Below are 14187 nucleotides of genomic sequence, written 5' to 3'. Positions count from 1 at the left end.
TCCCCGTCATCATCCGAGTCATCAAACAACCTCTTTATTCCATTGTATTTTCCATCTTTCCCTTGTTAACATGCATGCAAGAACTCACCGGGGGGTTGCGGGAAGGGGTTGACTGTCTATTCATACAGCGAACAGAAAACGAAATGATGAATTAAAAAAAAAAAAAAGGGTAGAAAGAAACAGAAAGAAACAGAAAAAGGGAAAAGAGACAAGGAGGAACCCGAGTTGGGCCCATGCTTAAGTATAACCATCCCCAGGTCTGTGCGCAAGAACTGATGTGGGAAGTTGCCAATACTTACGGGGAGATCCGAAGGCATAGTTGGACTATATATATATATGCGGAGTTGTCCAAAATATATTGTTATATTGAATGCCACGCCCCGGATGTATATATAAAACATTCTAATCTAGAGATGCGCCACCTGCCTCAGCTGCCTCTATTAACCGTGCAAGCATTTCATCTTCTTCTTCTGAACCATTCAATTCAAACATATCACTCTCGTCGCTGTCGGACCTGACAGAACCATCGTCAGGCACCCTGTGGACTGGGGGTGAATGGTTTGGGTTATGATGTTTAGCAAGAGCCTGAACTTCGGGCAGACTATGGAACGCGTGAAGAGAGGGTGGAGGGTCATTGGGAGCCCAATCTTTTGTACCAGCGGAGATCTCGAAAGTTTTGGTACTTCCTTCCCAGCGATTTTGTAGCTTATGAAGCCTGTGAATCCGCATGAGGGAAAAAAAGGCAACGTCAACATCACTTCCAAGGGCAGCAAAGTATAGGTGAACGGCTCGGTAACTCTCCTCCCATATCCATTGACGGAGATTGGCATGTTCAGCCTCGCATCTGGCAATCTCAGATTGGCAGCTGACAACCATCTGTGCCGAAGGGATACCTTCCTTTACACATGGATCAGCGAGCCATGCCGGTAGCTCTTCGAACTGTGAAGGATCACAATCTTGCCATATATCTTGATCTACATCCAACTTATAGAGACCCTCCTTTCTGAGCGGTGAGGGAAGCCATGCATCTTCAGCAACCCCATTTCTCCCTCTCATCTCAGCCAATTGTAAGATCTTATCGTTATACTTCTTCAGAGTGGCATCAACTCCAGCCGAACGACGAGAGACTGCTTTGTCCACATGATCTCGTAAACTCTGGTCAGCGACTCGTCCTCCATGAGATTGATCAAGTCGTTGCAGCTCCTGTTTTCTTGCACGTAATTTGCGGAGTAACTGATCACGCAGCACACGAAGGTTCAAAAAGCCATTTGCCCATACATCCTTCTCTGCCTTCTTGAGTTCCTCATGTGTATCATCCTTAGCCTGCAACTCCTTCGTGGCCTTCTCTACAGAACTCCTCAGCCTCGCGATGCTGCTGTCAAGGACATCAACGCGTTCCTGCCAATCTGCCAGGAGGAGTTCCGCCACTGAATCAGAGCCGGTAGGCATATTGCACCTCAAGTCTTCTAGAAGTGACCTAGAACTCTCAATGGTTGCCTTCCAGCCCATGATGGCCTCGATCTTGGTGCGGACGGGAGTCTTGGTTTGCCGAGCTTGAGGCTTCGAGTGATACTGACGCTGTGCCTTGAAATGTTCCAGCATGTCATCCACATTCTGCTCCTTGAGGGCCTGTTGAGCCGACTCGAGACGTTTCTTGGCATTTGTGATGTGATGGTGCAACCAATTCCCCAAATCCAGGCACTTCGTATCAGTGATATGGCTCATCTGCATGTCAAGCACAAAGAGACGACGGTGGTACCCCGCAACCCGAAGACTTGGTATGAGCTGTCGCAGTTCACTCCAAAAACGCTCACACACTTCACCATCCGAAAGACCCCAGACACGATCCTTCCGAGGGTGATACCATAGCTGACAAGCCCATTGATGTCCATAGGCGTGAAAGATAGAGACGCCCCACACCAGACGTGACCACCACTCAGGTGCAATGTTCCACTTGTGAAGCGCACGATCAGTCTGGCAACCAATGTCATACAGGCACCCGATGGTCCACGACGAAGGGAGATGCTCTATAAGCTTCCCGAGTAATGAAAGTATGTAGAACTGTTGTTCCCCTGGAGTCCAAACGCTGACGTAGAATAACGGTATGCCGTGACGACAGACAGCAGACATAATGCCCGTTTCGTCGAAGTACTTCTTGGATGCCTTCTGGCGCTCCCCGTCGGCAGCCGTGAACGAGCCTTCACAGCCATCATACGTGCTCTCTGTCAGGTTGAGCCCTGGGGTGACATGGTTTTGCTTGGAAAGATTGTCCTTGCCGCTACCCATGTTTCCTTTGCCTTTCGAAGCCCGAAAATTCCGTTTGGGTTCACGTATTTCAGCAACCTTGCTCTGCCACATCTCAGCATAACCGCGGGGAACCTCAATTGTTTGAGGTGACGTCATTTTGGGATCCTGAGAACCAATCTTGTTCAATCCGCGGTACTGGGGCCTCCTATCATAGTCTTTGATCCTCTTCAGCTGAAAATTTGCATCGAACGAAACGATGCAATCTGCTGACAACTCGGACGTGGGACTAGATGTAGAGCCGAAACAACATGGACACCTTCCCCGGAGGTAGTCACTGGGGAGGTCAGGATGTGAAAATGTAGGGGATGTATGAGCATTTCGATATTCTCGCGCATCGATCGAAGTGTTCTCATCCAAATTTACATGAACGGTCCGAGCTTGAAGAACGCTGGGTATGCTGGACGTTAAATCTGATGGGATCTTGGGATCTGGATGGGAAGGATCGACATCCATGTCTGATTCCGGAAGGCAATTTGAGACTGAAGGTGGCGAGGATGGTTCGCGGAGGTGGCCAGGCAGAAGACGAGGTGGAATGGGGATGGCGCTTGCCATGCGGTCCATCTCTGCATCGACGAGTCTGATGAGCAATTGATAGTGCACAAGGGAGTTGCTAAAGCGACGACGAAATGAACTCGCAGTCCCGAAATGATGCCCTTCACACTGAAGCATAATTTCGGCAGTTGTTGTCCACGCCCGTATGTTCGGTGCCATGTGTAAGAACAGCGTAGAGGCCCAGTCAAGCATTACCATGCTCACAGCAAGTTCGGGTCGGACTGGGGCACAGGGAAACAAGCCGCATTCGACGAGCTGCACAGTGAGTGTTTGCTCTTCACAATGCCTTATCTGCCGCTTCTCAAGCCGTGACATGTAGACGCAGAGCACGTCATCCACTCGGTGAGGGCCGGCACAATCACAGTGCTGACGGGGTTCGCTTCGTTCTGATGAAGCAGAACGTTCCCGCATCCACTTCATATACGGTCGTATCAGACGTGGCAGGACATCTACGTGCCACCGCGTCCTCTGATGGTTGCGTCGCATGGCATGCTTAGACATGATATCAAGGGGTAACGGTGGGGGGGCTGGCTCACATGTCTTTTCCTTGCCGGAAATGACGTGAAGAGACTCAGATATATATTCGTCCATAGGATGAGGTGAGGTGTGGGGAGGGGAACTAGGATTTGCGGCTGAAGGACCCTGAGATGAAGTGGGGGCATCGTGTAATGGGGCCAATTTGAACTTTTGCCTCTGGAATTCCTCGTATGCTTGGATGCAGGGGATACTGCTGACTGGGGTCGTCCTCACGATACCCGATTTCTGTTCACGCTTGAGAGCATCCCGAACTCGACGCTTCGCTGACTTTTTGTAATTGGAGTACATCTGAACAATCGCTGTCGGCCAACAATGTAAAGCACCAGTGAAAATACACTCACGTTAAAGCGTAAAGAAGATCAATACACAGGTGTAGCAATATTGAAGTTACTAAGCAAGCGAGTGTACAACGCTAAGCAATGGACACACGATTGCAAAGTGAGAGGCCAAAGGAACTAAGCAATCAGGCCTCGATGTCGGACAACAAGGCGCTTGGTCACAGAGTTCGAACAAAGGATTCAAATCCGACGTGGCCGAGGGGACTAAGCGATCAAGCCTTGACGTCAGGCAACAAGGCGTTCGACAGCAGAGCCCAAACGACAACACAAAAACAAAACTAATCAACGCCAAAATGAAAAGGTTTCGATCGCAGAGTACAGATGGAAAAGCAAGGGATCTGAATGGAAGAACTTGCATGAGAACTTGCGTCTGGACTGAGAGGTTTCACTTACGAGGGCTCGGGGGCTGTAGCAAGCGAGTGGACATTGAACTATTCCAGGTCACGCCCTCTCAGTTGCTTCCGAAAGGGTCGGCTCCGACGCGGGATCATTGACATTATGATAAGATCCCAGGAATAGTGGTGTGACAAACGCAGAGAACAGGACAGTATAAGTGAAGAAGGGTGAGCTAGCATAGCGTGCAAACCAAGGTAATATACAGAAAGGAAATTCTGAATGAACGGAATTTCCCATATAGTCGGAATAAAGGGACATGTGATAGATTCTGGGCGAGTTACTCGCTCAGCTGCTTTGTAGCGGAGTTGGCCGAATTTATTCGTTTATTCGCTCAGCCGTGCGAACGTGGCTGTTGCAAAACCCGGATTGATATGTAATATTTTAGACTAGAACACCTAGCGTTGCATGACCACTCAGTTCTAGACGCGTAAACTACATAAATCCATTACTCAATAGTTACCTAGTGTTGAATGAACGCTAGTTACAGTTACATAATATGAAATTACTACATTACTGTAAACGGACCTCAGTTCTAGATACATTGATAAGATTCCAGGAATAGTGGTGTGATAAATGCAGAGAACAGGACAGTAAAAGGAGGCCCAATATTCTTCAGGATCGACGGGTTGATAAGATTCCAGGAATAGAGATGGGAAGCTCCGTAGATGGGCTAAATGCAGAGAACCGGACAGTATAAGGAGGCTCAATATTCTTTGAGGCCGACAGATTGATAAGATTCCAGGAATAGCGGTGTGATAAATGCAGAGAACAGGACAGTAAAAGGAGGCCCAATATTCTTCAGGATCGACGGGTTGATAAGATTCCAGGAATAGAGATGGGAAGCTCCGTAGATGGGCTAAATGCAGAGAACCGGACAGTATAAGGAGGCTCAATATTCTTTGAGGCCGACGGATTGATAAGATTCCAGGAATAGAGGTGTGATAAATGCAGAGAACAAATGAGGCCGAATATTCTTCGGAACGACGGAATGATAAGATTCCAGGAATAGAGATGTGCTGAACCTGACAGTATAATGTGGCCCAACATTCTTTGAGGCCGACGGATTACATAATAAGATTCCAGGATAGAGGTGTGATAAATGCAGAGAACAGGACAAGGCCGAATATTCTTCGGAATCGACGGAATGATAAGATTCCAGGAATAGAGATGTGCTAAATGCAGAGAACCGGACAGTATAAGGAGGCCCAATATTCTTTGAGGCCGACAAGATTCCAGGAATAGAGGTGTGAGAACAGGACAGTGAAAGGAGGCCCAATATTCTTCGGGATCGATGGATTGATAAGATTCCAGGAACAGAGGTTTACTAAATGCAGGGGACCGGACAGTATGAGGCTTAATATCTCTTTGAGACCAACGGATTGATAGGATTCCAGGCATAGAGGTGTTATAAATACAGAGAATAAGACAAAATGGGGCTAGCGATATCGTCGCTCAGTCCCATAGTATGTGAACTAGAAATATATTGAAGTAATCACGTCGCTGGTGTACAAGAATGAGATACAACTTGACGGACACAAGAGTAAAGGGAAAAGCTTATATTCACCTCAGTCCCGTAGTACGTGAACTGAGGAAAAGTCGTAAGGTCCAAAAATTGTGGTTTATATAATCAGCGCTGTGAATGCGCACTATCTTTGGCAGCAACCGAGCCAAATCAGGCAAGAAAAATAAATCGAAGGCGCCGCAAGACTCGACATAAACAAAGTGAGTTGGCCTCAGCGTGTGCTTGAATTTGAATTGTAGTATAAGGAGGTCCAATATTCTTTGAGGCCGACGGATTGATAAGATTCCAGGAATAGCGGTGTGATAAATGCAGAGAACAAGACAGTATAAGGAGGCCCAATATTCTTTGATACCGAATCCAGTAAGTATAAACATTCGCAGCTTGATAGCCGTCACTTCGCGGAGTCGGGACCCATCGTCGCTGCGAGGTGCACTCCGAACTATTCTCACGGGCTCCGGAAACGTGACTCGCCCATTGTCAGCCAATATTGTCGGCAATCCCAGAAGGTCACGCTGCTATAGTGAAGCGGACTTGGCCGAATTCATTTGTCTAATCATTTCGCTCCACAATCGTACAATCGTTCGCTCCCCAGCTCAAACAATGTCTCAAAAACAGTACCCTTCCATGAACCGTGCGGCCACTGAGCGTGGTTTGGCTTCCTCTACATCCAAGGGCACTGGGCATGTGGCGGGCGACAACACTGGGCAACCGTCTCTCGTTTCTGACGCAGCCGACAAGGTCGCTGCGGAGAAACGACCTACGGGCGAACCCATCACCTCTTCTGGTCCCTCGACCGCTAAGGTTAGCACGATTTTCCTTCGTCAAAAGCTAGTTCTCATTGTTCCTTGTTTACAGCCAATACCTCGTAACTTGCGTTTTACCAAAAAAAAGCCAACGCCATCCAACGCCGGTACTTCGTCAGGTTCAGCTATCCAGCCCAGCCCCTCCCATCCGCCAGCGGTTGTCCCGGACGCCCCTGGTCATGGGTTTGGTGGTGGAGAGCCGCGATTCTCATTGCCAGAACGACCTGGGTGGGTCATCGTCGAATTTGAAGGCAGCACTCCAGTGCCTTTGACGCCTTCAGAACGGTATCCAGTTCTCGATCCTTTCAATTACGACCGTGTTTCTGGTCATCTACGGCGCACTACTGTACGTTGGCTGCGGGATCAGTGGCCCATGACCGAATCTCGACTCAAACGTCTTGAGGATGTCATCAAAGAGGATAATGAACTTTTCGGTGTGTTGGATCCATCTCCTCATGTCGTGTCACTCAATCTAATTGTGGGCACTTTTAAATCATTCGTTAGCGTCTGTCGACGTATACTGTGTTATACATTGGCGACTAGTCGCATCAAACAGTATGAAGGCAAAAGCCTATCATTTTCAGGGGTATCCAGAAGGTTTTTCGGCTGCGGATCCATACGATCGGCAAGGCACTCTCCCCCTCTACGACGGTCATTCATGGGGATACCCCAGGATTGATCCAAGTGACATTGTGGAGAACCCCACCATTTATCGTTTAAGCCGTCCTCACTATCCCTACCTCACCCGCTATGCCGATGACCCCCCCCTCGATTACCACAGTATAATACAAGATGATCTCCGCAACGCTAGGCCGTGGATAATGAGTCAACACCTTCGCGAGAGGCTTGTCAATTGGTTCGAGGTCGTCTACGAGTTATACTTGGCCTGGAACCACCTTGCGTGTTGTATTCATATTGTCCCCTTCAGGCCTTCCTGGTCTTCCCCGTCCCATCAATTTGCGTCCCTTTATCCCTTCTGTCCCCAACAAACAGGCCATAACCCTGATCCTCTCGTTCTTGCAGACTTCTGCCGTGGCGTGTATGAGATGAGAGCCTGGTGCACGTATGCTATGTTCACCATGGTTGACGTAATCCATCAATCCATCCGCCGGCCACTGTTGCATCATCCAGTTGATGAAAACATGATGGGCGCTACTTTCTTCGATGACCTTGATTTGTCCGATAGTAATATATCGACTCTTCATCGTCACGGTGTCCCTATTTTTCAGGTACGGGTATGGGACGGTCCACGAACAACAGAAAGACCTCAGATAACCGCACACGTCGCGACAAGCCGCCCAGTCAGGGTGGAGCAACATGTTCGAGTAAATCTCTTCTTTGAGGAAAGCGCGTCGAGCATCCTTTGGGCTTTCCCCTGGATAGTCCATCCACTGACAGAGGCGAATATGAAGCAAAGTCTTGTGTGGATTGTTGCGGACGAGCTGGGCCTGTCTAAACCCCCTCGGCCGATTGCCCTCCCCCAATGTACGTCCACTGTGCTCCAAAAGCACTTTGGCAGAGGTGTTAATATCGAGGCTGTTGCCAAGTCGGAGGCGGTCCACCAACCAAGAGGTTTCCACGCTCAGCCTGATCCTCGTCCCTCTGCTCCTCCGCATTTCCCTCCTCCACCTCTGCCCCCCTTGATCGTAGGCCACACAGCCTCACGACTACAATCCCAGCATCCCCTTGATCGTCGTCACCAGTCCACCCACGTTCTCCCCCCTGTTGCACCCCCCGTTGCAGCGCCTTCCACTTCAAGTGCGCCTCCAATTCCCGACAGCTCAGGCAGCTCGGATAGTGGATGTGAATTGGATATAAGCACAACCATGGTGATGCAGCGGAAGTATCCCCAACAGCAGGGTGAAAGCAGGCGGGCCTATTCGAGGCGAATTTATAAGGAACTTCAGCGGGTGAAGGAAACACTCGATCATCCAGAGGGGCGATTATTGATAGCTGGCGCATACCTTGGGAGCGAGATCTGTTTGAAGCGGATATCGGAGGAACAAGCCAAGCCAGCACTGGGTAACAAGGCTGGCAGAGGGGTGCGGACATCCACTCTACGTCTGTATCTTGACAAGTTGTGGCCCAATTCACAGCGACGAGCGATGATGTCCGAAACCGAGCTCCAACAGCGTCGGAAGGATAGTTTAACTATTCTTCGAGACTCAGGAACATCCTTTGAGGATCTGCCCCCAGGCGTTCTGTCTGAGCTTGCTGTCTCACGACCGGCTGTGATGGACGTTGATCCACCTAGTACGATGAGGCCTGTGGGACCACTAGCGTCAACGTCTGTGGGCCTTGTTGAGCCTCAGTTGTCAAGCGAGGTCCAGGCAAGCGGTACTGTTGAGAGGCCTCGGACGCCACCATCTCACCTCATGAAGCGCTCTTGGTCTACAGTTCAATCGCCTACATCGCCCCCTCCACGGAGGCCTGCCCCGTGTCGCTCGGTGTCACCTGCTCGTGGATCTTCATCTCATCCCGTGCATCAGGTGTCTCGACAACACCATTCCCATTCGCGTTTGCATTCCCGTTCTTGTTCCCTCTCCCCCCTTCGCATCCCCTCTTCCCGTCATCGTTCCCGTTCCCGTTCCCGTTCATGTTCCCGTCGTAGTTCTCGTTCCCATTCCTGTTCCCATTCCCGTTCCCGTCACCGTTCTCATTCTCGTTCCCGTCGTCGTTCTCATTCTCGTTCCCGTCGTCGTCGTTCCTGTCGTCGTTCTCGTTCCCGTTCCCGTTCCCGTTCCCATTCTCGCCCCGCCCCCGCTCTCGTTCCCATTCCCGCCCCCAGCTTTCCGATGGCTCTCAGTCTCGTGCCCACCCACTTTCTAGCCCCCGACTCCACAGCACTCCAGTGCAGCATCTACAAGAACAGCAAGTCGTTGGTGGCTCGCTTACTTCGACCCCGTTTGTGCGGATTCCCGCACACAAGTGGTTCAAGGTTGAAGTATCCACTCAATGTTGGGATGCAACACTGCCGCATCACCTCGTGCCAGCAAACCTCGCTGCCCAGTATCGGTCACGTGGTGTTTGGGGTGTTAAAGCGAACATGCTCAGATCTTCCTTGAGGAAGGATCTCAAGGGCAATAATGTCGCTCATGCATGGAGACATACGTTCTTGCTGAAGGAATTGAATTTCGTGGATTCCTTCAAGCAGTTTATTTTCACCATGGGCCATTTTTTCGATGATCACACCACCAGCATGCTTCTCTCGAATTTGAAGGGGATTGCGGCTTTCGCCTCCGCTGACGACCTAGTGTACATCTCATGTGTCTATGAGCATGCTATCAACGAATACGAGCAAGCTCTACTTCGTCAATTGGCCCCTCCTCCTCTTCATCATGACATCATCCCTGACGTTGTCCTGGACTATTGGAGCTACCCACCAATCCCTGCGAGTCCTCACCAGGTCCTCCAGAAGCGAACGCTTCAATGTTACACATTCTCAACGTCATGGCTTTCAGAGCGCATTGCCTCGTTGCCAAGTGAACAGCGGACGATTCAGCTCAGGCGTTTCGAGATGATCTGTTGCGCTATCTTGCTGTACTACAGCGCTGGCATTGATCGCAATGCATATGGTGGTATCAACTTCGTGGCGGAAATTTGGCCGGTTCAAGGTGGTGAAATGAATGTTTTCATTCGCCGAATTGCTGCATGGGCAAGGGAGAAACATGCAGAAGTTACTATCAGCAGTCGTGGATCAGAGAAAGAGGAGCTTCAATTCAAAAAGGGAATGTGGACTTTGCAGATAGACGCTGATCGCTCTGTTGGCGAGTTCCTGAGGCCTCTGAGCAAGTAATCTCATTTCTCCCTGAATTTACATGCATTATACTTTGTGTAAACATGTTTCCTTCCATTCTTTATACCACATGCTGCTTCATATTCTCGCTATGCGGGAATTCGAGAATGAGGCTGACTCATTCTTGAACGAGGGGTGTCTGTCGCTCAAGAATTTGATGGGCACAGGTAGTGCAATGGAAACATATCCGCCAGGTCTTTCCTTAGTTCAGTTGCGATGCTCCTCTTGACCAAGAGTTTAGGATGCATGTTGGCCACCAAGTAAACGTGTTTGTGTATGTGTATTTGGTCCGGTGCCGAGAACGTCACATTATCGCCGCCGTAGTTCAAGTACTTGTTCTACCGCTTCATCACACAGAGTTACAGGGATCCTCACCCACGTCTTTGGCGCATCGTCACGGAGTGGTCGGGCTTTCTTGTTCAACCCCCTCCCCTGTTTTCGCTTGCACACCTTTATTGACATTTGGTGCATGCTTACGACGCGCCAACATCGTAAAATTGTTTCATTTGTCCCTTGCATCGTTGGCTTGAAGAGTTTGACAATAACCTTTCGCTGAAAATAACAAGCCTGTCATCTCATTTCGTTTCCAGACGGTGAGTGTTTTACTTTTGACATTCAAATTTCGCATAGCATAACTGATATGCAGCCAGTCATCCGCTCACTGCCCATGTCGTCAGATTCTAATACCCAGCGCTGTCTCCGCCCCAGACCCAATCCAAAGTTAACAACCTCAACTGCACCTGACAGTACGGATGATTTTTTCCTCATACGGCGAAATGCTGCCTTGCCGCCACCCACCTCCAGTGCGGAGCCATCTGCTGTGCCTGTGGCCCCCCTGAGACCTAAACGTGCTGCTGCACACAACTTGAAGAAGAAGGTTTCGCCCCGACGATCCAACATCCCTTCCCCTTCCACTCCCTCTTCTAAAATTGTGCTGAAAATCCCTCGTCGTCCACGCACCCACGCTGAGCTGAACGCGGCACCAGCTTCCCTTTCCTTGACCACTGCTGGTGAATCCAGTTTCTGTGAGCCACCATCGAATCCTGAAGCTGGTGAGCAGGTCAGTGGCAACCATGATGCCGCAGGTGACTCCACTTGCCTTGACCTGCAACCCAAGAGCACCGAGGCCGAGCCGGACGCGGCACCAGCTCCTACTGCCCTTGACGAGCGTAATCTCCATAAATCACAGCCAAACCCTGAATCCAGTGAGCAGGTCAGCAGCGAGCCCGACACTACGGGTGGACCCAGTTGCCGTGGTCCGCTACTCAACAATTTCGAGGCCAGCGATCAGGCGACTCACCCTGTTGTCAGCACTGGCAGCCTCCCTAGCAGCACAATTGCCGATAATACTCCCCTTGTTGGCCAAACTGTTAATGGCGAGGCTGGCGGGTTTGATGATGATTCCAGAGAACTGAATTTGATTGGGGACCCCTCCGGGGTGAACGTGAATTACCCAGAGCTTGAGGATGTTGCGGCAGCCAAGATGGATCTGATCAATTCCTTTGATGATCCTGAGGCAGATGTGTCTCCCCTAGTGGCTGGACGTTACTCAAAGGTGGAAATTAAGGAGCTAGACGCTATTTATCAATCCTTCCTGATTTCCGTCAATGACTGGGCTGAGAGTCGACATCGCACCATCACCTCCGCACTCAATCATATCAGCCTTGCTTTTGCTACCCGTGAACGCCGTGCTTCGGGGAACCCATGGAACGCATACCTCGAACTCAACCCCAATCCGGATTCCAGCATGCGTTATGACCAGTACATTCAGAACATTGCTCGGCCCAACTATAACAAGCTTACTCAGGATCATGGTGGAAAGGGCAGCCAGGGCTGGCAGGCTAAGGCGCAAGAATTGATCCAACTTCAGGACGCAAAGAAGCGGGATAGCATTTCAATGATCCGAGATGATGCCAAGGACCAGGGGGGGATGATAAAGCGGATTGTCAAGAGCTGGAAGCAGGATTCTGTTGCAGCACGTTTCGCTGGCATTCACATGGCCATGATGATTCTTCCATCCCATAAGGCTGCTTCCGACATGGGCACCTTCGAGTCCAATTCACCACATCTGCACCAATTTATCACTAGTAAGCTCGGCAAGGAGACTACATTTATCCCCGAGCTACACAGTATAATTTCGGGTGTTGATGCACCGGCTACAGAAGCCGTGGGACGGGACAAATTAAGGTCCAAATGTCGGGAATATTTGTGCCAGATCGCGGAGCAAGCCAGCATGCCCTTCAAAAAGAACTTCCAGTGGAACCAGTTCATTGCTCGTTTGATCCGGCAGGGGAAACAGCTTGTGAATTGGCGTGACAACCTCCCACTAGCACATGTTTTTTCGGGGGAATACTTGCAGAAAAAGACGGACACCTGGGAGATGCTGTGGACTTCCTGCACTGGAGCCGATAATCAACCTAAGCTTTTCATACAGTCAAGGCCTTCTGGAAGCGATGTTATTGTTGTTGCTGTTAATGAGGAGGCCATATTGTCATCCGGTGATGCGGGTGTGTTTTTGCAAAAGCCGAAGCGCACTCGAAAAGCCGCAACTCTTGTAGAGGATTGTGAGGATGGAAAGAAGGTGGCCAAGCGTCGTAGGGTGGGGTCTGAATGTGACCGCTTTGCTGGGTCTGCAAACGGTGAATCTTTTGCTCCCCAGGAAGATCGCCGAGTCTCTTCTACTAGTGTCTCGACTCTAGTGGCAGAAGAACCATTGCCTAGCAATGCTGGACTTGTGGGGTTCCCTCCCATCTCCATCCACAATCCCGATATCTTTGCATCTCTCCCTGGCCCCTCGAACAGCCAGCCTGCCGGTACTTTTCATGGCATGCCATATGGACTGGTTTCAACCCCAGCAATTCCGCCTTTCAGCTACCCATTCATCCCTCACCAACACCATTTCCCACCTATGATGGGTATGGAGGTGCCAGGTATGTCTCCCAGTGTCCCGACAGCTGATCCACGACAATCGCAGACTTTCTTCAACTTTAATCATACGAACACATAAGCTTCTTATAATCATTCCATTTGTACAATATTTTTGCAAGCTTTCCCCTCGTGCTAACGTTTATCTCATTATCTTAATGTCATCGCTTCATTTGTATATACGATTGCACTCATACTCCATATCATGCTAATGGTTGTCTTGATACCATTTGTACATACTCTCACAAGTCTTCATCGCAATGCTACTCTGTTTGCGCAATCTCATTTCCGTTCAATATCGCAGTACCACTCCGCACGGACTGTAAGTAGGGGCAGCGGCCGCTGAAGTTAATTCGCACGCTTGTATATACAAGTGGATATACAACAGTATATACAGGCCGGGTTTGGCCTATTAGGGGCCAATGAAAGTTATACAAATAATCCACCTAACGAGGCTTCGCCCACTGGGTGTCCAAGGTGTTATGTACATATGTTTCTCTTCTCGGTTGTGGCCCAAGCGGGCGTTTTGACCATCTTCGGCTGGCCGACAGATACCCTAGACACTGCTTCGCGATCGGAGCGCGACCGTAGGGTATTATTTGGGATGTTCGCGGCTGGCAATGAGCGACTTGATGGCTGGTTGATGTGATTTTCGACCGATCTCGCCTAAGCCGCAGGGTCATCCTTGCCAGAAGTCCAGTTGCCGATATTCCGCCGCCGTAGGCCTAGACCAACTGTCGGAGGGAGCATCACACTCGTAGATATCCGCCTGGTGGCCCTTGTTACCCATGCATGGTTGAAAATAGGAGAAGAGCCTGTGAGCACAGCGCACAACCTAGCTGAGTGTGATTCATTTCTGCTGGCCAAAGCCATGATGTTTCGACAATCACCCGGTATTCACGATTGGTCATATATACAACATGAAATTACAGGCCTTACTGCGGCGGAAAGAGATGAAATCTTGCAGCGTGTGCAAGCCGGGAAATGTTTACTAACAGCCATCAAAATTTG

The 14187-nt window shown here is 50.0% G+C and overlaps 3 protein-coding genes across 3 annotated transcripts; 2 read left to right on the top strand and 1 right to left on the bottom strand.

Moving 5' to 3' along the window:
* Positions 1–402: 402 nt before the first annotated feature.
* EI90DRAFT_2953029 (uncharacterized protein) lies at positions 403–3345 on the bottom strand (the record flags this gene model as incomplete). Its single annotated transcript, XM_039055419.1, has 2 exons — positions 403–2655; positions 2695–3345. The coding sequence occupies 2 exons, from the start codon at positions 3343–3345 to the stop codon at positions 403–405; spliced, it is 2904 nt and encodes a 967-aa protein (XP_038907858.1).
* A 2907-nt stretch (positions 3346–6252) lies between these two features.
* EI90DRAFT_3138026 (uncharacterized protein) lies at positions 6253–10251 on the top strand (the record flags this gene model as incomplete). Its single annotated transcript, XM_039064883.1, has 5 exons — positions 6253–6453; positions 6508–6889; positions 6960–8892; positions 8945–9188; positions 9244–10251. 5 exons carry the CDS (start codon positions 6253–6255, stop codon positions 10249–10251), a joined length of 3768 nt encoding a protein of 1255 aa, XP_038907857.1.
* A 667-nt stretch (positions 10252–10918) lies between these two features.
* EI90DRAFT_3138025 (uncharacterized protein) lies at positions 10919–13258 on the top strand (the record flags this gene model as incomplete). Its single annotated transcript, XM_039064882.1, has 1 exon — positions 10919–13258. The coding sequence occupies one exon, from the start codon at positions 10919–10921 to the stop codon at positions 13256–13258; it is 2340 nt and encodes a 779-aa protein (XP_038907856.1).
* Positions 13259–14187: the final 929 nt, after the last annotated feature.

The sequence above is a fragment of the Cantharellus anzutake genome, assembly GCF_015039405.1.
Source record: "Cantharellus anzutake strain C23 chromosome Unknown EI90scaffold_209, whole genome shotgun sequence".
Taxonomy (NCBI): Eukaryota; Fungi; Basidiomycota; class Agaricomycetes; order Cantharellales; family Hydnaceae; genus Cantharellus; species Cantharellus anzutake.
The sequence above is the reverse complement of the archived record's forward strand: the minus strand, read 5'-3'. Positions and strand labels throughout refer to the sequence as shown.